This window comes from Mustela putorius, unplaced genomic scaffold, assembly GCF_011764305.1.
Source record: "Mustela putorius furo isolate JIRA1106 unplaced genomic scaffold, ASM1176430v1.1 tig00000163_pilon_pilon_pilon, whole genome shotgun sequence".
NCBI lineage: Eukaryota > Metazoa > Chordata > Mammalia > Carnivora > Mustelidae > Mustela > Mustela putorius.
The window spans coordinates 29,852-54,758 of record NW_025421299.1 but is presented as its reverse complement, the minus strand read 5'-3'; the positions used below and the strand labels follow the sequence as shown (position 1 = coordinate 54,758).

General features: G+C 33.9%; 2 protein-coding genes across 4 annotated transcripts in view; both read right to left on the bottom strand.

Moving 5' to 3' along the window:
- Positions 1-24,907, bottom strand: part of RAD54B (RAD54 homolog B) — a 79,171-nt gene that overhangs the window by 34,743 nt on the left and 19,521 nt on the right. The window contains exons 2-5 of one of the 3 annotated variants that reach the window (XM_045075816.1): positions 17,515-17,560; positions 7,039-7,236; positions 5,207-5,488; positions 2,156-2,318 (exon numbers count right to left, since the gene is read on the bottom strand). In XM_045075816.1, coding sequence (XP_044931751.1) covers positions 2,156-2,318; positions 5,207-5,435 — 392 coding nt within the window. In that variant the 5' untranslated portion in view covers positions 5,436-5,488; positions 7,039-7,236; positions 17,515-17,560. Of the gene's footprint in view, positions 1-2,155; positions 2,319-5,206; positions 5,489-7,038; positions 7,237-17,514; positions 17,561-21,342; positions 21,472-24,907 lie in introns of those variants that run through there. The other 2 variants (XM_004768557.3, XM_045075815.1) reach the window with 2 other exon arrangements.
- LOC106003334 (fibrinogen silencer binding protein) lies at positions 13,896-22,492 on the bottom strand. Its single transcript, XM_004768558.3, has 2 exons — positions 21,343-22,492; positions 13,896-17,560 (listed from the first exon to the last, which is right to left on the bottom strand). Exons 1-2 carry the CDS (start codon positions 21,714-21,716, stop codon positions 17,035-17,037), a joined length of 900 nt encoding a protein of 299 aa, XP_004768615.1. The 5' UTR covers positions 21,717-22,492; the 3' UTR covers positions 13,896-17,034.

Here is a 24,907-nt window from a genome sequence, read left to right as displayed (position 1 = left end):
AAGTTCAGGTTTGATTACATTGAAAAGTAAAAGAGAAGAAATTAAAGATCCCCTCCCAGCCAAATGAGACAAAATCTCCAAAAAGAAAAGCATATTTTGAGAAAGAACATGAGTCTACGAAGTTTCTGGGATTTAGTATTCCCTTAACCTGTCATCAAAGGGTTCTTCATCAAAGAGTTTGGGGAGGGGGCGCCTGGATGGCTCAGTCGTTAAGCATCTGCCTTTGGCTCAGGTCAGGATCCCAGGGTCCTGGGATCAAGCTGCACATCAGGCTCCCTGCCCAGCAGGAGCCTGCTTCTCCCTCTCCATTCCCTCTGCTTGTGTTCCCTCTCTCGTCGTATCTCTCTCTGTCAAATAAATAAAATCTTTAAAAATAAGAGTTTGGGGGAATTTATTATCTCAATTCCCTATTAAACGGTCAATTTAAAAATCAAGGTCTATGCATTAAAACAAAAGAAAAAGAACTAGAAGGAAATATAACAAGATGTTAGCAGATTCCTTTGATTCTTTTTTACTTCCTTTGTCTGGCTTTTTCGTGTCTATGTATATCCTCTAAAGTATCTTTAAGAGAGGACACCACAATTCTTTATCAGAAAACTCTATTTAAAAGGGAGTTGGGGAGGGTGCGTTACATATAGTGGCTCAGGGTGGCTCAGTTGTTAGGCGTCTGGCTTCTGTTCAAGTCAAGATCCCAGGGTCCTGGGACTGAGCCCCACATCGGGCTCCCTGCCCAGCAGAAAGCTTGCTTCTCCCTCTCCCACTCCCCCTGCTTGTGTTCCCTTTCTCGCTGTATCTCTCTGTCAAATAAATAAATAAAATCTTTTTAAAAAAATAAATGAATGAATGAATGAATAATTAAATAAATGGAAGTGGGGGAGGGGCACCTGGGTGGCTCAGTTAGTTAAGTGTCTGCCTTTGGCTCAGGTCATGATCCCAGAGTCCTGGAATTGAGCCCCAGGTCAGGCTCCCCGAGACTGCTTCTCTGTCGCTTATGTGCTTGCTCTCTCTGTGTCAAATAAATAAATAAAATCTGAAAAAAAAAAATTCAAAAAAGGGAGTTGGGGAGCTCTTTTTTTTTTTTTTTTAAAGTAGAAGTGAGACTAGAAGAAAATGTTTTTTCCATAAGCAGAATTAAAGGCTACTTCCATTTTGCCCCTATAACCCTTTCTCATACTAGTAAGCTCTTATCGTACCATATTCAGGTTGATTATATTTACCTATTCCCTCAAATATTTTAAAAACTACTTAAGGGTAGGGACCATGGCCCTGACTCCTATATGCTCAGCTCCTAGCAGGATGTCTGGCACAAGGCCTCCTCAAGAATCACTTTTAGAATAAATGCACACTGGCTGGGTTATGGACATTGGGAGGGTCTGTGCTATGGTGAGTGCTGTGATATGCGTAAGCCTGATGATTCACAGATATGTACCCCTGGGGCAAATAATACACTATATGTTAATTTTTTTAAAAAAGAATAAATGTATACATTAAGTATTATTCATGATGTACTAAGACTCATTATATCGGGTTTTTTCTAGAAAACCATTTTTTTAAGTTTTTTATTTATTTACTTGACAGAGAGAATGCGGGGGGGGGGACATGGGGGGTGGTCAAAGGGAGAAGCACACTCCCTGCTGAGCAAGGAGCCCAATGCAGGACTGGATCTTGGGATCATGACCTGAGCCAAAGGCAGATGCTTGACAGACTGAGCCATCCAGGTATCCGTAGAAAACCATTATGTTACAGGCTAAATCAAAACTCACATCAGGGGCACCTGGATGGCTCAGTGAGTTAAAGCCTCTGCCTTCAGCTCAGGTCATGATCCCAGGGTCAGGATCGAGCCCGCATGGGCTCTCTGCTCAGCAGGGAGCCTGCTTCCCTTCCTCTCTCTCTGCCTGCTTCTCTGCCTATCTGTGATCTCTGTCTGTCAAATAAATAAATAAAATCTTTAAAAAAAAAAAAACAACCTCAGATCAGACTAAGGGTACCTGCCTGGTTGGTTCAATCAGTAGAGCATGTGACCCTTGATCTCAGGGTTATGAGTTCAAGCCCCATGTTGGGTGGATAGATTACTTAAAAAAAATAATAATAAAATCTTTAAACAAAAAAAAGCAAAAAACTCAGATTAGACTAAACAAATAATTTATTTTCCTACCTCATTCCCATTACACATTCATAAAGGAATATGATTCCTTCTCTCTGATGTGGTCGAAGATGATATACAAGGTGAGGATCTATCACCACATCCACAATAGGAAAACAATTCTTATTGAATGTCCACTGGCAATTATTGTTGGGTCGTGACATTACAAGAGAATCTTAAGAAAAAGATGAAAGTTTAACTATTAACGTATGGCAATTTCACTTTGTCAGTAACTATATTAACTTGCTTTAATTACTCATAGCCTATAATTATTTGCTATCATTTGTGGGGGGGGGAAGCTGGACATTTAGTAATACTGATAGTAGGCAAGAAAAGAAAATTTAAAAATAATCTCATGTCTTATTGATGTAAGATTTCAGGCAGAGAATTTCAAAGAGCTTTCCAAACTTCATATGCCTCAAAGTACTTCAAAACCAATGAAATTTACTATTGTTTAGTAAAGAATTCAGTAAGCCATAACATTTAATAGTTCAGTATTCAGAGCAAAGAGAACTATCTCCAACTGAAACTACAGGTTGGAATTTTGCCAAGTTGCAGCTGCTAATGCTCACAGCTTCTTATTTTAGAAAGGTACCCCAAATTTAACATAAGGCTTCCATTATCTTCATTTCTGTTCACACAAACAATGACTATTACTTCTATTAATCAGAAGAATTAAGAAAGGATGACAAATTTTCCATTGACTTTGCCATAATTATTTGCTTTAATTACTATGTTCATGAATGTCAAACTCATGAATCTTTACAAAGCAGCAAAAAAAAGTAACTGTAGAATAATAAGGTAATTCAGTAGAAATATACTAATATAATTTAAAGGATTTATTAAAATATCACCAAAAAATACAAATTCAAATTCAAATAACTGGAAAGCAGTTCTCAATAAATCTAAAGTTAGATAATAAACTCATCAAAATTATTTGGGGAATATACTTATATGTCTACATCATAGTTAAAAAATGTAATAGACTTTCAAAATAAAACAAAAAGAAAAAAGAAAAGGACAGAAATGAGAAGGGAAGATAAAGAAAATAGGTTCCAGGAAATTAAATAAATATCCACCAATGCAGAAACACACAGTCACAGGAATGAGAGTTTGGTCACATTTAACCATTACCAATCACCTAGAGGAAAGTTTTCTGTGGATCTAGGGTTTCTGAGCAACTAAAAGGAACTCCTATTTTTGAGGTCACTTCCTGGCAGTAGAGGATTAGGGAGAGTGAAAATGGAAAATTCAGCCCTTGGCATTCCCTGTATTCTAGTAGCAAAGCAAGAGTATATTCCTTGTTGGTTCCTAACCAAGAAAGGCCCATTTTTTTTCTCTTTTGAAAAACACAAAGGGAAAAAAGGGAAGACAGAGGTGAGGATAATTCACTACTGAAATAAGAAAGACTATAGAATCTAAACCAACTAACAAAACATCCATCTTTAAGAAAGATAAAACTTAAACCACTACAGTAATGGGACACCAGTCCAAATTTTAAGATGCCTCTCTCTCTACCTTCGCAATAAGGAAGCATCACTTGGTGATTACAAAATCTTTCATGTTTTCATTTTAAGCCTAAAACCTAATTCTACCCTTGGCAAGATAAATAAATGAGAATCATCAACTACTTATTAGCATTTACACAAAGGATTCTTAATTATATTACACAAACACACACATCCATGTATATATAATCACTATAAAACTTCATTCAGTCAACTAGTATTTATTATACATAGCATATAGCAGCACTCTGTGCCTCTATGGTAGTAATTAGAACCCACATTTTAGACTGGAGAAGACAAAGCCAAGAGAGAGGTGACTACCCCAAGAATTAAAGAACCAGTTAGGTCAGTGGCAAAATCAGGACTCCAAGTCAGATCTTTGAATAAGCACATCATTCTTTTGGTTCCCCACATCCCTGTATTATGTAATAGGAAGGCAAAGAGAAAGGAGAATAAAGAAGGAAGCCTGTTAAAAGAGATGGCAGGACAGAAAAAAAATGTGGATAAAAAGAAAAATCAGAAGCAAAAGCTTTCTGTGCTCTGCTTTCTATCTTTCTCTTTCAATTAAGCCTCTGATAAGCTCACATAGAGCTAGGAACTTTTAATTTGGGGTTTTTAATCCCGAATTTATCACTAATTATTTGAATTTCAACAATTTCAGTTCATCTTTCTGACCTCACTTTTCTTCAAACACAAAGAGACTGAACTAAATGATCTCAAAGACTCCTTTATTTCAAAAATTCTATCTCCATAATACTTACAAAAAATACTTAATTATGTTCTTTATGTACTTTTAATTTTACTACTAATATGAATGCAGCCTACTCTGTACCCCGACTGCAATAACCACACTACCCTATAATTCAAATTTACTTGTCTGTCTCCTAACTAAATGGGAAGATCTTTGATAACAATTTACCTCTGGGCTCAATGCAAAAAAAGGCACTGAAGAAATTCCTGTTGAGTAAGCAATTAAAAAACAAACAAGAGAGGAGATGTTTTATTTTTAAATGTGATTTTTAAATTAGATTCATTAATGTGAAAATTAATTTATTAAATTGAATTCTCATGATAAAATTTAAATTCTTGACCACCATTCAACACTTTAATACACTAATGCATGCGATCAAGGCATACAGTCCTCAAAAGAAAGTATAAGCTTAATCCTGACTCATGAATTGACTAATATTTCTTTTTGCTGAAGATGTCAGATATTACTCAAAATCATATATATATATGTATATATGTATGTATACCTCTCCAATTTGTATACTTTTCCATATGTATGTGTGTATACATCTCCAATTTGTATATTTTTCCTTCAACACAAATATGACATTTTCATTACTATATTCTTAGAATTATACATTTATTTTTAAATGATTCCCAAACTATATTATACAACTTCAACATTATTCCTTATTTGAGTTATATACCTGAAGAATAATACATACTTTCATCTGAAAACTTTAAACAAAACTTAAGCTGTAAATTCACATGCCAAATACTTTTTGACAGTAAAAACAGAATATTTAAATTATTTTTTACATCTTACTTGGAGCATATGGGTCATGGCGTGGTCTGCAATCTTGGAAGCCATTCAGTCTATTTTCCTTTGAACTTGACTTACAAACACTTTTAAAGGGGTTAGAGAAACACTTCTTGGCAGCTTGAGTAAAACTTGAAATAGCAGAGCTTCCTCCTCCACACTGAAAACATCTGCCACTATTGAAATCATCTGGAGAGATTATACCCATGACTTCTACTTCTTTTCCACCAATCATCAGTCTGTGGCCCTCTTCAATCTTTTCAAGCTCTTTGAATTTATACGCAACGCCTTTAAATTGAGAAGGGAGAATGTGAATTTCATTTACTGATACCATAGTCACCTTCCCATAACTCTACAGAATGAAAACTGCGTGTTGAATGCAAATAGCCTTGTATAACCCATTAGCCAGAATGAAAACATAATTTATCATATTGTCTTTAAAAAAAAACACTAAAAATCAGAAGGAATAAATAATAAAGCTATAAAAATCAGCCAAGCTTTAGAGAAAGCAAGGCCTTCTTTAATTATTGAGAACATAGCTTGGGGTGCTTGTTGGCTCAGTCTGTAGAGAAATGACTTTTTTTTTCCCCCTTTTTGAGAGAGAGTTGGGGCGGGGGAGAAGGAGAGAATCTTAAGCAAGCTTGCCCAGCAAGGAGCCCAATGCTGCACTCAGTCCCATGACCCTGAAATCATGGTATCAGCCAAATCCAAGGATCAGAGACTTAACTGAATGAGCCACCTAAGCACCCATCAATATTTTTATAATGAAAAAATTCTGCTGCAGATAATTCAGTTCAGCCTCAACTTGACACTCTTGTCACTCACTGACCTTCACATAATATAAAAATTCCTGAAACACTGAACCAGTAGTTTTAATTCTCCCCTGCTTTTGTGCCTTTGTATATATTATTCCCTCTTTTATATGCCCCTTTCTCATATCCTACAAAACTATTTATCCTTCAAATACTTCCCTAAATAATTCTTATGAAGCTTTCCCCAGCCTCCTAGGCAGACCTAAATGGTCCTTCTACCTCCTACTGCATGGAGTACAAATTCTCATTGAAACAATTATTATACTGTCTCCTAATTATCATTATAATTACATTGCCCTATCCCCACTAAACTATAAATTATATCCATTTATATGCTAGGAGTTACTCCTAGCATAGTGCCTGGCACTTAACAGTTATATACTATAAAGTACGATATTATTAAATGAATGAATGAATGAATGAATGAATGAACATATAGGATGAATTTTACAGTAATGGGCCATATTCCAAACTGAACAATAAGATAATGATAAAAAACATGGTCGGTGTTAAGTGTTCTGAATTTGTGAGCTAACTTGTATCAGTACAAATCATCCTGACAACATTTTATAATACAAATAATGACAACCTCCAATTTAGATGTATTAATTTAGATCATGTCTTGCCATTTTTTTTCCCTTGTTATTTTTTTCAAAATTTTTTTGGGTATCATTGAAATTACATAATATTCCACTCGTGATATCAACATCTTTCTAACTTTAATTATTTAGCCTTTGGGGAGTGAGTACACTAAGACAAACAACTTAATCTCTGAAAAATACCAAAATAACCATATATAATTATTTCATTTTAGAGAAAATGAATCCATGGGATGAGATTTGCTTCAGAGTTAGTGTTCATAAGACTCTTAGACTAACTATTATGGAGATAATTTAGACATGCAAGTCAATTAAAGAGCATCTTAATCTAACTAACCCTTTAGAAAATCCAATCATTTTAATTATGTAACCTCAGATATATACTAGTTGTAGGCCAAATCATAAACATCAGGTAATATCACAATACCTCTTCCAATGTCTTTGCCTTCCAAATCCTTTAATGTAAATGACTTTCCTTTTACAATGAGAACAGCATCACCTTCCCACTTTTTGTGTTTTTTCTTTGAAGCCTTACACCAAAGAACACTGAAATATTTAACTAGGCTATGAGGTTCTTCCTCTTCTTGTCTCTTAAACACTGTTATTTCTTTAGGGGCTGCGTGAACTAGAATTAAAAAATAAAATAAAATAAAAACCACATTGTTAGAAATGGTCAACTTTAAGTAGTAAGGTCATTGGAACAAAAATAAAAGCACAAAAAAATTAGATGGTATTAAAATTATGAAAGAATATTTGATCATACTCTTGTTAGTATTTTATAAATTAAGAAATTCAAATGTCAGGACTAGCATTACCAGGAGAACAATGAATATAAACTTATCATCTCAAAGTCATATAAATCAGTTCAAGAAGAATAACATAATTACCATAAACATTTTAAAACTCTAGAAACCAGAGATATTCAACATCCATGGAAAAAATATCTATTTCAAATTCTGAATTTTGGTCTTTTCCCAGGCTAGCAGGCTAATCCTTTCTTGTGAAGCTGGAAAGCAGCAGCTAGCCACAACTCCCTGTCTACCATGAAATCATGAGGCTGAACAACTGAAACACTCACAACTATTCTGTTTCTCACTGTCACTATTCAATAAACTACATGAGATGGTTAATACTCTATTGCAAAATAGGGTTGTTAAATGATTTTGCCCAATTGTAGGCTAATGTAAATGTTCAGAGGATACTGAACACTGGTTGAGCTAAGCTATAATGTTCAGTAAGCTAGATGTATAAATGCATTTTTTAAAAGATTTTATTTATTTATTTGTCATAGAGACAGCACAAGCAGGCAGAGTGGCAGGCAGAGGCAGAGAGAGAAGCAGATTCCCTGCTGGACAAGGAGCCCAATACGGGACTCGATCCCATGACCCTGGGATCATGACCTGAGCCAAAAGCAGCAGCTTAACGGACCGAGCCACCCAGGCGTCCCTATAAATGCAATTTTGACCTACGATATTTTCAACTTATGGTGGGTTTATTGGGACATAACCCCATATGTCAAGGAAGATCTGTACTCCAATCTAGCTTACAGTCCAGTCCCCCCCAAAACCACCCTCATTAAAGGTCATTAAGGAGTTCCTTGCCAATATTTATTGGTATTTTTGTCTTGTCAGAGTTCTCAAAAGTGTTGGACAATGTTGACCACTTCCTCCTTGAAATACTGGACCCATTTTTAAAGCTTTCCTAACACATTTCAATTTTTCCTTTTACTTCTTTGGTTGCTTCTTCTAAAACATCTTTGCCAGCTCATCAAACCTGAGTTTTAGACCCTCTTCTCACAGTGCCCTTCTCCTTACATTAGTTCATCTACTCGCATGGATTTAATACCATCCTTGCATAAAGCCGTATATTTTTTTCTCTAGCCCAGATCATGACTCCAGATCTGTGTATCTGTACATAATTGCCTCTCAGACCTGTCTACATGAATGTCTCATAAACATCTCAATTCATCATGCCCACTTATCTTCTCTCCAAAAATTGCTCCTCCTTCAGTTTTCTCATTTCTCAGAGTACCATCATCCTCATTCATGCCAAAAAAATTGGAAATTATGCTTGACATCCTTTACTCTCAGTTCCACAGGCAATCAATCACAGATTCAGGTGATTCTAGCCCCACATGGCTCCCAGAGCTCTGTACTGTTTGCCTTCTCCCTCCCCTCTTCCTCAAATCACCGTCTCTGATCTGAGCTACCGTACTACTACTGTAGGATCTTCCCAAGAGACCTACTGAAATCTTCTCTTGCCACCTCTACTCCCTAAAACCATTTTCCACATTCACTATATTTTTCCATTTTTAATGTAAATCTGATAGTGTATCCTTCTTAAAATCCATAAGTCTTAATGGTCTTCAAGAAAACATACTACTTCTAGCCAAAAGGCCAACTACCTCTTCCTCCAAAATACTATTCTAAATTACCTTCTGTTCACACTGCCATACAATTTAAATTTCCCTTACTGCCCAGCTAGATCCTGCTTTATTATTTCAGCATTACCTCAGCAGTTAACTATGTGACAAATTATTTAATATTAGCCATCCCAACTAAACTAGTCAAGGTTTGATCTTGCTCATCACCATATGCCCAGAACAATATGGTACTTTTCAAAACTGCCATTTTGATTCAAAGAACATTTGACTTTATGCTTAAAATATTAAAACAGAATCATCTTAAAATTAATTTTCATGAGAAACTAGCTTTAGAAATTGACTTTGAACTCATCTCCATTGCTGTCCATTTTTAGTTTCATTTTTATGAACTGTTACTTTCAGGATTATCTTCCATGTAAACTTTTTAACAAAGATTTGATTCCTCAGTCACTTTTTTATGAATATTTTACTGACTATAGCTTTTGCAAACATGAGTTTTTAAAACCATAATTTATACCAAATGCAGTTTTGCTAAGTCAAATTTTGAATACATAAATATTAACAAAAGTGTATTACTCCATCAGTTTCTAGTCAAGAAAACATCCGTTTTTAGATAACTGGTAGTTGTCATTTGTTTATCACTTTTCTTTACCAGCTTTGAGTTTCCCAGATAAAGTCTTACAGGTTCTTAGGATGAACAAAATAGATGGGATGCTCGATCAGTTTTTGAACTCTAAAAAATTTTGTAGTGTGCAATTTTAGCCAACTTTAGTTTTGTCTTTGCAGTATTTCTACCAGTAGTAGTCAATGTGCATTGAATGACTGATAATACCATTTTGCATTTTTAAAAATTTATTCCTTTCTTTTATTACATTATCCAAGAAAACAATGTGATTGCTGAGGATTGCTGTAAAACAAGAGTAAAAAGTATGTCTTCAACAAAATGGCTGGAAAAACATCCAGTCAAATACCCTGTTATATTCACAGAGCCGAAAGAGTTGACTTGTTATGTCCAGGACCCTCCTTGTGCCAAGAAAAAATAAACAGAACAAAAAACAATAAACTGAGAATTCAGAAATTACTTATAATCAACTTTGAAATACCACAGATTCTCAGATATACTCTTTCTTCTGAAGAACAGTAGGAGGAGGAGGAGAGCATGAACTAATCTGCCTGTGTTTGAATCTTGAGTTTTCCCACTTATAAGCTAAGTGACCATGGACAAGTTACTTACCACTCTATGCCAGTTTATGAATCTGTAAATGAATGTAATACTAATACCTACCTCACAGGTTTGTTGTAGGCGTTAGATTAGCTATTATACGTAAAACCCTTAGGACAGTACTTGACATAAATATTCCCTAAATGTTAACTGCCATCATCATCATCTGGTCTTGGTTCCTTTCCTATTTAGTCCCATTTTAAATGTATGCCATTAAGGCAGGTTTGAGAGAAAATTTAAAAAGTAGAATAAAGATATTGGAAACTGAACACATAAGGAACAAAACCCTCCCTCATCTAGACTACTTGTAATACATAAAATATTAATTGGCTACATTCTAATTACCCCTAACAATTCCACTCCAGCTGTAATTTTTAGTTCTAAACTTGGTTCTGATCTATTTTACCCTTGGCCCTGTAAGGTACTTTACAAATCAATACCAAAAAGACAGTCTGTATAAATAAGAGACTTAAATGTCTATTAGCAAGATTCATAAGTAAGAATGTTCAAAATCATGCTTTAATAAAAGAGGAAGAGGGAGATACTGCCATTTTAATACTGATAGCAGATATGATCATCTTAAAAATTCCTAAGCATAGTTACTCTACAGCTGGATGGCTTAATTATACATTCCATATATCCAAGCCTTTAGTATTTTTTCTTAGGGTGCGTGGGTGGCTCAGTGGGTTAATCATCTGCCTTCAGCTCAGGTCCTGGTCCCAGAGTCCAAGGATCAAACCCAAATCAGGCTTCCTCCTCAGCAGGGAGTCTGCTTCACCCTCTCCATCTGCCTGCTGCTCTGCCTACTTGTACACTCTCTCTGACTCAATAAAAATCTTTAAATGTTTTTCTTTCAAAAATTCCAAATACATTGTTTTCAATAGAACAAATAGAATTGAAAATGTCTCATCTAGGGGCGCCTGGGTGGCTCAGTGGGTTAAGGTCTCTGCCTTCAGCTCAGGTCATGATCCCAGGGTCCTGGACTCGAGCCCCGCATCGGGCTCTCTGCTCAGACGGAAGCCTTCTTCCCTCTCTCTCTCTGCCTGCCTCTCTGCCTACTTGTGATTTCTGTCTGTCAAATAAATAAATAAAATCTTTAAAAAAAAGTCTCATCTAATCAAATTCAACAAATAATGTAAATACTCTCCCAAACTGTATTTGAAAATTACTAAAACATACCAGAATTTTAATATATATTATCATATAGATGTAATATAAAGTTTGAAACATAGCTTTTATTACACTAAAAAATTTGCAATCATTAATACACAAATTCTTCTGAACCAGTTTTATCTTTTTTTTTTTAAAGATTTTATTTATTTGAGAGAGAAAGAGAGCGCAGGCTCACATGCACACACGAGCAGGTAAAGGGGAGAGGAAGAGGGACAGAGAATTTCAAGCTGACTCTACACTGAGCACAGACCGCAACCTGGCTTGATCTCAGCACCCCGAGACCATGACCTGAGCCGAAACCAAGACCAACACTTTACCAACTAAGCCATCCGGGCACCCCCATAGTTTTCTTATCTAATAATTAGAGAGATTTAATGTCATCTAAGTATCATTATGAATAAAATAAACCTAAAAGATCTTTCTTGGCATTAAATATTTTCAGAATGATACTTTATGAACATGGCAGGGACTATACATTTCATCACATTTCTCAGTACCTCTTGTCAAAGCATATATGCAGTGAAGTCTAAAATAGGGGAAAAACATCAATAAAACCACAACATTTCCAGATATCAAAACTATCTGCTTAGCATTTTTTTATTTTATTTTCTACTTAGCATTTTAAACTCATCTAAAAAATTAGAAAAGTTATTAATTTCAATTCTGACATTCCAATCGTTGAGCATGCACAGGTTTATTTAAAAAAAAAAAATACAGTTAATGCAAGCGTAAAATGGTACAATCACTTTGGATAAACGCCTGGCAGTTTCTTAAAAATTTAAACATGTAGATTTTCCCTAATCCAGCATTATGACCACAACAAATTTATACAAGAATACTCAGAATCTTTATACATAATAGCCATAATCTGGAAATAGCTCAGAAGTCCATCAAAAAATAATGGATACATAAACTGAGGTATATTTATACAAGGGAATACCATTCAACAACAGAAAGCAATAAACTACTATAAAAGGATGAACAAACACAGGTATTAAAAACATTAAGATAGGTAAAAGAAAAGAGAAAGGGTATACACTGTATGATTCCAATAATATAAAGTTCTAGAACAAACAAAACTTATCTATCATTTTTTAAAAATTAGAACAATGGTTGTCTGAGGTGCTAAAGGATTGATCAGGAAGGGGCCAGAGAGAACTTTCTAGGGTAATGATAACGGTCTAAATCTTGACAAGGATCTAAGGTACACAGGTAGAGTCACCTGTCAAAATTCATTGACTTGTATATTTCATGTCTGCAAATCTTATCTCACACACACTCACACACACACATATTGAATTCCAGTTGATGATACTTCTGCTGAAGTGTTTAGTGAAGTCTTCAACTTGTTTTAAGTAACCGTTTTATTTTTTAAAATGAATTGATGGATAGATGGATGGATGGATATATGATAAAGCAAGTATAGCAAAACAGTAACTGCAGAATTTAGGTGGTAGGCATATGAATGTTTTTTCTATCTGAAGAGTTTCTTAATCTTTGTAAGGTAAATTTACATATAATTTTAAAACATGAAAGATGTACTAACAAAGTGTAAGTCTAATGATATGTCTATTTTAGTTGAAATTTGGGGGGGGTAACTTGGGTGGTATTTTTTATTGATTTATTTAGTTTTCCACTACTTACAAAGCAACTGAAAACTAAAAATAATATAAATTCAAAGTATAGTTACTAGTTTAATCAATTTAAGGTATATAAAAATATACTAAATGAATTTCTTAAAATCATATGCAAAGATTTAGCATGACCATTAACATTTAATTAGGCTGTATATCTTAAGAATTTACTTTTTTGTATTTGTTAAGTATGACACCCATATTTCCACTCATTATTTTTAACTATTTACTATCAAATTCATCATCAAATACTTAATTGATTTTGAGAATTTGTGATTTTTAACATTTGAAAAAATGTATTATGATAGTTAGACATGGTACATTTAGTATCTTTTATAAACAATTATTTAAACAAAATATACTTCAATTGTGCCTCCTCAAAAAATTTTACCTCAGTGGTACCAAATTCTTAGTCTTGTGGCACATAAAGAATACACACAGCAGTACAATGTATTACCCTGTATTTAAAAGAGTATGTATTAACAAAGCATTTAACCACCATCATCTACAGTACATATTAAATACAATTTATCACACTATAAATTATTTAAACATGTCTATTTAAAATTTAACATTACTCTAAAAGAAGGCACATGGAAAATAATTCATTGTCTAAACATTTTCACATAAGTAAAGATACAATAGGGTAGAGTAAAATCTTTCAAAAATGAAGTAAAACCAAGTTTATGTCTCATACCAAAAAAAAAAGTACTTAATATGAATATTTAAGAAATCTAATGGAATTTTTATTTTTTCAATTTTTTAAAAAAAGATTTTACTTATTTATTTGACAGAGAGAGACAGAGCACAAATAAAGAGAGGCAGGCAGAAGCAGAGAGAGAAAGACACTCCCTGCTCAGCAGAGAGCCCAACATGGGGTTCGATCCCAGCACCTGGGGATCATGACCCGAGCCAAAAGCAGACGCTTAACTGACAGAGCCACTCACGTGCCCCTCCAACAGCATTTTTAGCAATGAAAGATCTTTGTTAATTTTGGGGGGATGCCATTATAAATCATACCTAGTTTAAAAGAAAATCAAGTTGTAGAAATAACAATGTGTTGTAGAAGTTCACATGGATAAGAAAAGATAAGAAGGTGGCAAAAATAACCTATCTTAGATGAAATATTTTTGCCTTAGCTTATTTTTCAAAGTTAATATTCTTTTACAGAATCAAGTCTACATTTTAAAGATAAAATCACTCTTCCCTATGTGTTCTGACATTACATTTCATAGGTAAAGTTCATGGCATTTAAATTTCTGCAAATTAAAATTAAATAAGATTGACTTGGAAAAAATGGGGGCAGTAAACTCCCTGAAATAAGTACAATTCTGGTAATTAAACATATGCAAAAATAAAGTTTTTTATTCTATTCAGTCCCTAATTACTAAGAAATCTGTCACCTGATGCAACCAAAGAAAAAATAATCGTGAACAAAACTGGAGGGAAAAATGACAGTAGAAGACTATGTTTACTCTATCTTACGGAAAGCAAAAAAACTTTCAAGGGCAATCTTTTATGTACATTTTTACCTTCCACACTGATTTTAGAACCTATCCACACAAATGTGTGTTGTACTTTTTTTGAACACAGAAATCTCCTAGAAACATCCCATGGAATTCTTGTTCCACAGAACAGAGTTTGGAAAACTGATGTAGCCACACAAAGTCAACATTCAAATTGAACATTCACAACAATTCTGAGGAGTAGCATGCTGAGGTTATAATATGAATTTCATTACATATTAGTAATTTGCTTTCAGTAATTTCATAAAGTTAAAACTGACTACTTCAAAGATGTATTTACTAGAATTATATTGTAAAAACATTAAATTAGAACTATAAGATTCTAATCTCTTGAGTCCAGTGTTTAGGCTCAAAGAAAAGTTATAACAAAAAGATGAAAAGTACCAAATACAGATATAATATTATATAGTCAAGGCATTTTTATAATAAAATATTTAACTCTAATAGCAGATATAAAATGTCAATAAAATTAAGCAATTAGAAAGTCCATTTTATTTTTATTCTATTTCAATATCCATAACCTAAATTCTGGATTTAATTTCCTCTCACTAAATGCCCATCGCATAAATGCTATTATAACACTAATTCAGAACTCTAATTTATATTCCTCTAATAATCAAAAGCCTCCAATGACTTCCCATCGTACATTCAACTGTAATTATTTAAAAACAGCATTCAGTGTAATCCATAATGTGGCACCAACCAACTTCTAAACTGATGTCCCTCAATTCATCTTCACCCATGTCTCTTTTCAGTACATTTTTTCTGAGACTGAAGTATGAGTTAGGCACGTACCTACATTCCAAATACTCTGTTCTAATAGTTTTCAAATATTAGCTTGCATCAGAATCTCTAAAGGGTTTATTAAGACAGATTGCTGGACTACACCTCCAGAGTTTCTGATTCAAAAGGAATGGATTTACATTCGTCAAAAGTTCTCAAGTGATCTTGATGTTACTGGTCAGCTCTACTCTTGGTCAACTATTCCTCTACCCCAAAGGCCACAAACTGGAAGCCCACTGGCTGAATGAGGCCCATTCACATGCATGTAGTGTTTTTAAAACATTTTGAATTATTTGCAAACATTTTTAAGTTGAAAAATTTCGCATAAAAATGCAAACTTCTGGCTTACTCCTGCATGTAAAAAATCTGCTGGAGCTAAATAGTAGCTACTAATTTAACCCTAGTATACAGGTAACAAAGGCTTAATTGGCCCTCTCCACACCCACTTAAAATCACCTGGCCTACCACTGTATTTGTGCTTGTACACCCTGATTCACTGTTCCCCATTCTCTATGCCTTTTTCCACATTGCTCCCTCTGACTTAAACATCCTTTTCCACTATACTAAAATTCTGAAATTCTATCTACTCCATTCTAAAGCTTGGCTTAAAAAACTCCTTCCTCAACAAAGCACCAGCAAAAATGGATTATACATATTGAAGATTTAACTTAAATTTAATGTGTGCTTAAGAATTGAGATTTTATTTATTTCTGTAAATACTAAAATAGCAGTATTTATAATGGTATTAGATTAAATCATAACTATTTTTTGCTATTTCTATGTAAAATTTTAATTTTATTCATTAAAACATTTTTACTGTGACTTTTACTGTAAAATAAATGTCTTTCAGAATAAGACATTAAAAATAAATTAGGACATTTAATCTTATAGCCAAAATATATAACTATTCTAACAGAACATTTATTTTGCTGGACAAGAAAGGAAAGAAGGTTGGGGGTAACTGATACAAGTTCCCTGGTTCTGTAACCTAAGAATCTTTAAAAGCAATTGTAATGAAATAAACACTTCCATAATTTTTTCATAAGGAAGACATTTTACTTCTATGGAATAGCAGGAGGGGAAACTACAAAGAAACAAAATCTGAGTACTGGTCCTTGCTCTGCCATAATCGGCTCTGTTATATCAAGTCACTAAGCTCTCCCTGGACCTCAGTTTCATTACCTCTGAATCGAAGAGGTAGAAAAAAAGTGATTTCCAAGTACCTTTCATCTCTAAAATCCTGTCACTTCTTCAAAAACAGAAAAGCATAAAAATCAATGTTTTATAGGCAAGGTTCTGTTAATCAGGCTAGTATTGCTCTAAATTAGACTGACTTAAAAACCTTGAACTATAGCTTTCAAAGCTCTAATTTAAAATGTCAAAGACTCAGAACTTTGAAAGAATACATATGTTTGTATATCTATTTATGTGTGCTCTAATTTAATGATCAAAATAAGAAATCTTTTGTAAGGCCAACAATCGAACTTCTTAGAAAAAAACCGAAGACAAAATATATAATCATGCCAACCAATCAATAAGTTTTAATATATCTCAAAAGAAAATTAAATAATTAGAAAATCATGTCAAAAATGTTTTTTTCACAATTGAGATTAATGCACTTTTAAGAGTATGTATTCTGTTCCCAAATGAAAATAATTTTGTCAAAATTAAAATCATCAAATTGCAAGACTGAAAAAAAATATTAGAGACTATTATATTCAGGCAGATCATGCCGTAAGCGAACTGCTTTCAGCTTCTCCACTTCAATTTTTGCTCTTAGCAGCTCTTCCTCTAGCTGCTGCCTTCTTTTCAATCCATCCCTCTTCTCCTGAACATACAATCCAAAATTTTTTTGATTTTCTAAAATTATCTGATGCTCCTCTTTAAGCATTTGCAGAATCTGAGGATCATACCCTAATTGTGACCTAAAGTGTTCTCCACGCTCATGCCGAAAAAAATCATCTCTCCTTGGGATAGAAGATGGAGACGATGTCATTCTCATATCAACAGAGGAAAGTGACGGCGACAAAGATCTTTCCATAACATGTACTAATTCATGGTCTTCTCTTTGTTCTAAAATATCACTCTGTTGAGAACTTAAAACCAGTGGAGGAGGGGGCTTAATGTCTTCTTCTTGCTTCACCTCCACTGTAATAGCAACTGGATGGTGATCCAACATTACCTGTAGTGAACTCGTACCAGCCTGTGCTTCCTCATCCAAGTTTGCACTACAGCACACAAAAAAGCATTGTAAAATGTAAATCAAATGAAGACAAGAGTATATTTATAGCATAATTATATATTTTGTATACATCAAAGTGTCAAGCTTTAGAGCTATAAAGAAAATTGTGAAATAAAAAAATTTAATCCTTGGAATAACAAATTAAAGTAACTACACTTAAAACTTCAAAAATGTATACATACAGCTCTTAACCATCCTTAACTTTAAAAATGAGTTCTTAAAAGGACAAAAAATAACAAATATTACCCAAGGCCAATGAGGTAAATAAAAAGAAAACCCTTTGTTAATGCTTTCAAAGAAGACAGCACATATTCTTACTAGCCTGATATTCTTAAATGGTATAAAGGGCCATTTACTACACTTTGGGTTTGTTATCCTCACACCTTAGCCCTAGAACCCCTGCTTCTGCTCGCCTAGACTGATTAAAAATCTAAAAATCACCACTCTATGATTTCTAGGAGAGTGGATAGTTATCTATGGGAGGTACTGATTTCAACATCTGTCCAAAAAAAGAAAAATAAAAATCAAGTTTTTGTATGGCTTTGGATACATATTCCCAGCTATCAGGGTATCATCCTAATACGCAATTCAGATACCATGGCAGTTGTCCTTTACCTATTCTAAACCACTTGATTCTACTGCCCTTTCAGTCTTTCAACCATAGTCAGGTAAAGTTCACAGGGAAAGGGTTCAAATCCACCAGTCTAGCTCCAGCACCTAGCATAATATACTGTACTTGGAACCTCATAGGTGCTCATCACATGTTGAATGACTGAAAAAAAAATTTTTTTTAATGAAGTATTTTTAACTGGCTTATAGACTATATATTGAAAGTCTGTTAAATTTACAAGTGATTTCCATAAAATATACACTTCTATTAGAGAAAACTAGTTTCAGCGTTAATTTAAACTTTGACGTACCATTATGGGTTATGACATAAACACAATGTATCTTAAAATTCTACTTTTTAAAAAAAGAATTTCATAAATAACATGAAGCTACTAATTAAGAATATATAATCTTGTTTCTTGAGGGTTTTCTTTATAAATTTATGCTTCTGCCTAACTCAAAAGTAAGTTATAAAGGGAAAGAGATTATTGGAACATTAATGAAAAAATGCTATACTTAACATTAAAGAACATTTTACAAATGATAAATAAATAACAGATAAAATAAATACATTCATTCTACATAAATGATTAAAATGCTGGAACAAGTTCAAGCAGAACATAAGGAAAAAAATCAAAACTCCCTATATATCACTTACTACTGGCATTAAATTGCCAAAAATATCAGATATTTATGAGATAACAAAAAATAACGATATATTATGAAAAATCTATTTGTAGATTACATAAATTCCTTAATTTCTATTCTTTTTGTCATCTTACGCTTTTCAAAAGAAAAATAATAGAGTATCAATGTAATTCAAAGTAGAAAGGTTTCCCTTTATTAACATCCCTAAAACCTGGAAAGGAAAAAGTTAAAACTACAAATGAAAATTAAAGTTTTAAAAATCTACATAATTAATCCAAATTAGTATGTACAATGAAGCATAAGACTCACTATTAGACATAGACATTATACTCCCATGTAAATTTTAAAATGCCTTTTATCTGAAATATCCCAATCCATTTTCAATGAAACATTACAAGTAGGCATAACAAAGTAAAAAAAAAAAAGTTTTAGAGACGGTCACAAAAAGGGATAAACAGAAGGACTTCTAAAATTTATGAATTTTGAAGATCAAACAGACTCCAAAAACACATAATATAATCTGATACTAGAGAGAGGTAAACATGAAGACATAGATCAATGCACTATAGAGGCAGCCTTACAATATAGGTATATATCTTTAAATATGTTAAATACAGTAATACTTCCTTAGTAAGAATGAAGAGTTTGGTGAGATTAACAGGCGTATTTATACAGAAGCATAATTAAGATTATCAATTATAAACTTCTGAGAATTAAGATTCAAGATGATGTCAATCAAAGAAGTAATAAGTACATTAAATATGAAAATGCTAATATAGAGAAAATGGCAATTTGGACCCTAACACAAATAAGCATTTAAGCAGCCTATTTCTAGTATTCTTTCCTTTAAAGTATGAAAAGTTGCTCTTGCTTAAAGAGCAGGTTTTGTGATGTATAAATTAACTAACTCATTTTATCAGGGCAATGTTGTTATCCCAAAAGGCTGATTGTAAATATGGTTACAAATAGTCAAAATGTAAACAGATACTTTTATATTATTTCTCTTCTATACTCACTGTATTTTTAAAACATACAACTAATTAAAATTACAATTTCTCTGTATAGTTTTCAAATTATAAAAGCCTATACTTAATGCCGGGAGTTTTATACCTGTAATGTAAAAGTCACTTTTCTCTATGATTTGAAGGGGACACATTTTTAATGAGTAGTACTGTATAAAAGTTGTACTGTGGAGTTTTCTGGAAACCCAGCAAATAAGGATTTAATTGTTTCTCAACACAGAGAACATTTTTGGCACTGATGAATTAATATACTATATCCAAGTTCCAGATTCCCACTGGTGATTTTTTTTTTTTTTTTACTCTGTTATCTACTAGAAGTAAGCAGTATATTGTAAGAAACTGGTCACAAAAAAATTATCCTAGTAAATTATAAAAATAACAAATAAGTTTGGCTAAAAAGTTTTTCTCTTCTCTTTTGCTCCTAACTTCAAAAGGATTTCACAGGTAATCAATAATTTTTCTTATATATTGACTCTTCCATGAAGAAGAAAACATTGTAAACGTTTGTTTGAAATATCCCTTGACTAATAAGTTTACAACGTGTTTAAAATAACCCTAAATGGTTCAGAAAAAGAATGCAGCTGCCATTTTTATCTTTTGCCAGGGGTTAAAACCTGAATTAGTAATAAGTTTGGAAGATTCCCAGGCAAGTAGTTAAGTAGGGCATAAATTTAAGAAAACAAACAAACAAACAAAAAAATACTCTCTAACCCTATAAGAACTTAGTTGCTTATTCATATATTAAAATTCATAGTTTCATATCTTTGCAAAATAGTATGGGAGAGCTTATCCCTTTCCTGTATGACTAAGATCAAAGTGAAACTAGACCATTAATGAATAAAAACAACAAAAACTTTTTATTAAGTAATCTGAATCCCTAATGATGCATTAAATTCCTTTCCTTCTATTTATCTTTTTCACTTTGAATATGCTGGAAAATAATTTAAACTGTCTAAATATATACAATGATGCCATTAATAAATGTACTAAATTATTGATTTTAGGTTTTTAGCTCAGTTAATACTCACTAAGTGTAGACAGTAACAATTCATTAAAAAAACAAGGGTGCCATTTCTCCTGAAACTGCTAACTTTACATAAAATTGAAAATTCCAGTGAAATATAATCTTAAATGAAATAAGAAAAAGATATCTCTCAGAAGCTAATTAGCAATTTAAATTTAAAGCTTAAAAAGTTTATTATGAGATTATGTTACAAATTTCATCCCATTTATTCCTCCCTAACCTTTACTTTTAAAACTACAGAGAGAGAGAAGGGGGAGGGGAAGACAATAAAAAGTGGCTTAAATCAAATGCAGCAGAAAAATTCCTTATAGCCTCACATTTCTTTTTTAAAAAAGCAAAACAAAGACACTATTCATTGCTCCCGTAGTGGGGATGCTTACTATGCATATCTCTATCACAACTAAGCCAGAGCCCAATAGATAGGAGGCGCCATAATTTTCCACAAGAAAATAAAATAAAGCTTACCTTTGTATGTGGTTCCTGTCTCTTACCAGGCAAAAACTGGAAATCTGGGGAATCATCTCCATAACTTTCTTGGTTGGCTCAGAAATATTGCCTTTAAAATCTGATTGGGTCTCTTTTTGCTGCAATAGCTCCTGTTTGGCATATTCTTTGAGCCTTTTGTAAAGAGTGCGTAGGCCCTGGGCTGTTCGAGGAGGGCGATCTACTCCAATTGCATTATAGTTTACAGCTATGATATCCCAACATCTATTCTTTTCCACTATTACTGAATGTTTATTAGTGTGTTCTTCGAGAATTTTAACATATGGCTTCACAAGCTTTAGCAAATCAAGCTTTTCAGATAAGGTAAAATTGGAAGATCTAGCCTTTCCTACCATTGTTCTTTTCAAATTAAGTAGGCAGTTTCTGAAACCACCATGCAGCAGCCTTCAGCTCTGCTCAGCTCTTTTCACAAACAGAAAAAGATCAGGCTTAACTAGGCTAGCCTCATTTAGGCCCACGCCTACAGGGGAGGGTTTATTAAAATTCCTCCAGCTTAAGCTGACGCAGGTTCAGGAAATCTGCTTAAGCCAAGCCTGACCTACATAAAGCTTCTCACTGAAGAAGACAGGAAGGCACAAGCAAAACACACTTGTGTATAAAGAGAACAGCTCGAGACAGGATTTAATAAACAAAGGTCTAGAGATAAACATGGAACACAGCTAAAATTTAGCTAATTTAGTGAGAATATCCAATTTTCACACATGTATGCCTAGCTGATAGACTGAAACTGCATTGCAGTATCACTTTAATAAAAACAAAAGAGGAACTGTTTTGTGCTATTTGTTTACAAATCCAGTAGACAGGAAAATGAAAAACTAAAGATATGAGTGATGAATGTAATGATTCCTAACAGAGCCCCTAATCACTGTTTTCTGAGCTGCTGTTCTCTCTTACCAAATCTGCATAATGCTGGTCCTGCTGTCAATCAGGAATTGCATATCCTCTAGCTAGTTAGGTTACACCCAGACTCAGACTTCACAGTAAAGCTAAGCTTCTCCTTCATTTTACAGTCTATGGTAGCCACATTTTTTTTCAGTTGCTTAGGAAAAAAATTTTGTTCTGAAAAGCAGATAAAAATTATGTTTTTAGCAAGGGATTATTCTAGCTATAATGTATGTGAATATGCTAGTCTCCTTTATCATGTATAAAAAACACCATTCACAGTGAGAACAGAATAATCATGCCTTAAGACTGTACACACACACACACACACACACACACACACACACAAATGGCATTTGCTATTAAAGAGCAGGATTTTTATTTAGCTATATTCATAAAATTTGGACTATTTAAAAATGAGACACCAGGTTCAAAATGGAGTTACTCATGCTAAGTCCCACCTCACCTGAGACTTAATTAGTTTTGGCTCTCCCAAAAATGGAATCTTAAACCAGTTTATCAAGAACGAGGTGATCAGCCCTAGTGAGGTAATCTGCCCAACAAACTCCCTCCATCTCCTAAAGGAAAGTGAACACAACCAACCCACTCTTTGCCAGGATAATTTCCTTGTGCCCACTCACTTCTGCCTATGGAAGTCATTCATTTTGTAGAGCTCCTTTCTACCTGTTAAATGGGATGCTGCCCAATTCACAAATCACTGAATAAATCCAGTAAGATCACAATTTACTCCATTAAATTTTGTTTTTTAACAAAAGTAAACAGCTAGTCTAGCCATTAACAAGGCCACCAGTTTGCAAACTTAAAATGTATTTTCTAATTCCTGTCTGAAAAAATAAATGTATGCATAACAATATGTAACAATGTAACATAAACAAGGTTTTAAAAAAAAAAGCCTATTTTCTTCTCATACACAAGTGTAAGGCAGGCCCACAAAAATGGGCCACTTTGGCAAGAAGATTACTTTGGGTTCAAAGCAATCAAAATCCAGCAGATTCAGGAAAAGCTTTTAACCTTCCCCCACAGCTGCCTAAATTTTACATTAGAAAGGAGCCTATACCAGGAAGAATGCTAATAGCGACTGCTCCTTACTTAAGAAACATACCTACTGTATCTCTGTTAACAGGGCAACCTTTGTTTTCCATAGATAATCCCTCACCTTCCTGCTAAAGGTCTTGCTCCCCCTTGTAGCCTAATACTCCTAAACCCCCTCCTTGGCTCAGGATGTCATATAAGCCTCAAGTTCCCAGTCTTTGGAATCTCATGTTTGTGTGGATTCCCTGTATGTACAAAACTAAATTTGAGGGACGCCTGGGTGGCGCAGTTGGTTAAGCAGCTGCCTTCGGCTCAGGTCATGATCCCAGCGTCCTGGGATCGAGTCCCACATCAGGCTCCTTGCTCCGCAGGGAGCCTGCTTCTCCCTCTGACTCTGCCTTCCACTCTGTCTGCCTGTGCTCGCTCTCGCTCGCTCTCTCTCTGACAAATAAATAAATAAAATCTTTAAAAAAAAAAAAAAACAACTAAATTTGATTCTCTCCTGTTAATCTGTCTCATGCCAATTTAATTCTTAGTCCAGTTAAAAAGACCTTGAAGGGCAGAGGATATTTCTTCCTCTCTAACATAGTCTTTAAACAGTTTTAGTGCTCAGTAAATTACAGAAAATAAAAATGCAAATGATGTTTGTCCATAGAAATGCAAACTGAAAACTGACCCACCCCAACAACCTGACCAAAGTTACTCAAAGGAAAGCAAGAACACAGGATATATACTGTCTTTGTTATTTTTGGAATAAATAACTGGTATTATATTAAAAATGAGATACTAGTAAAAATATGAAAAACCATTAAATCTCACTAATTATCAAAAATGTATACTAAAGGGGCACCTGGGTGGCTCAGTGGGTTAAGCCGCTGCCTTCGGCTCAGGTCATGATCTCAGGGTCCTGGGATCAAGTCCCGCATCGGGCTCTCTGCTCAGCAGGGAACCTGCTTCCCTCTCTCTCTCTCTCTGCCTGCCTCTCCATCTACTTGTGATTTCTCTCTGTCAAATAAATAAAATAAAAATCTTTAAAAAAAAATGTATACTAAAAGTGATTTTCATCCACAAAGATTGGCAAAATTCTTAAGGACTGAATATGTCAAGTGGATTATGGTGCAGGGCAGAGTTCTCTTTGGTACTATTCATGGGAGTGTAAAATGGCATTTTGGATTGCGGTCTAAAGAGTATTAATATTTTGCATGTGTAAAACCTTCTAAAATAGCAGTAATTTTACTTCTCAGAATCTAACTTAGAAAAATATTTAAATAGAAGGAAGAACAAAGCATTCTATGAAGCTGCATAGTATTGACAGCGATCTAAGAACACATCAGGTGGGGACAATTAAAATCACTAGCATACACCCATACTATGGTCTACTCTAGGCAGCACTAAAATAATAGAGGCAGATTTCGTTGTATTGATAGAACAAGCTCCAAAACACATGGCAGATGAAATGAGCAAGTAAAAGAAAAATACACACAAATATGCCATTATGTTTACCAAAAACAAGAAAAAACATAAAAAGTTACAAAATGTAGGTAGGGACATACATATGTATGAAAACGCACTCCCAAAACATCTGGAACTC

Coding starts and splice junctions, on each gene's coding strand:
- LOC106003334 (XM_004768558.3), bottom strand. CDS start 21,716: ATGGTAGGAAAGGCTAGATCTTCCAATTTTACCTTATCTGAAAAGCTT. Junction 17,561..21,342: donor GACAGGAACCACATACAAAG/GTAAGCTTTATT, acceptor TGTGTGCTGTAG/TGCAAACTTGGATGAGGAAG.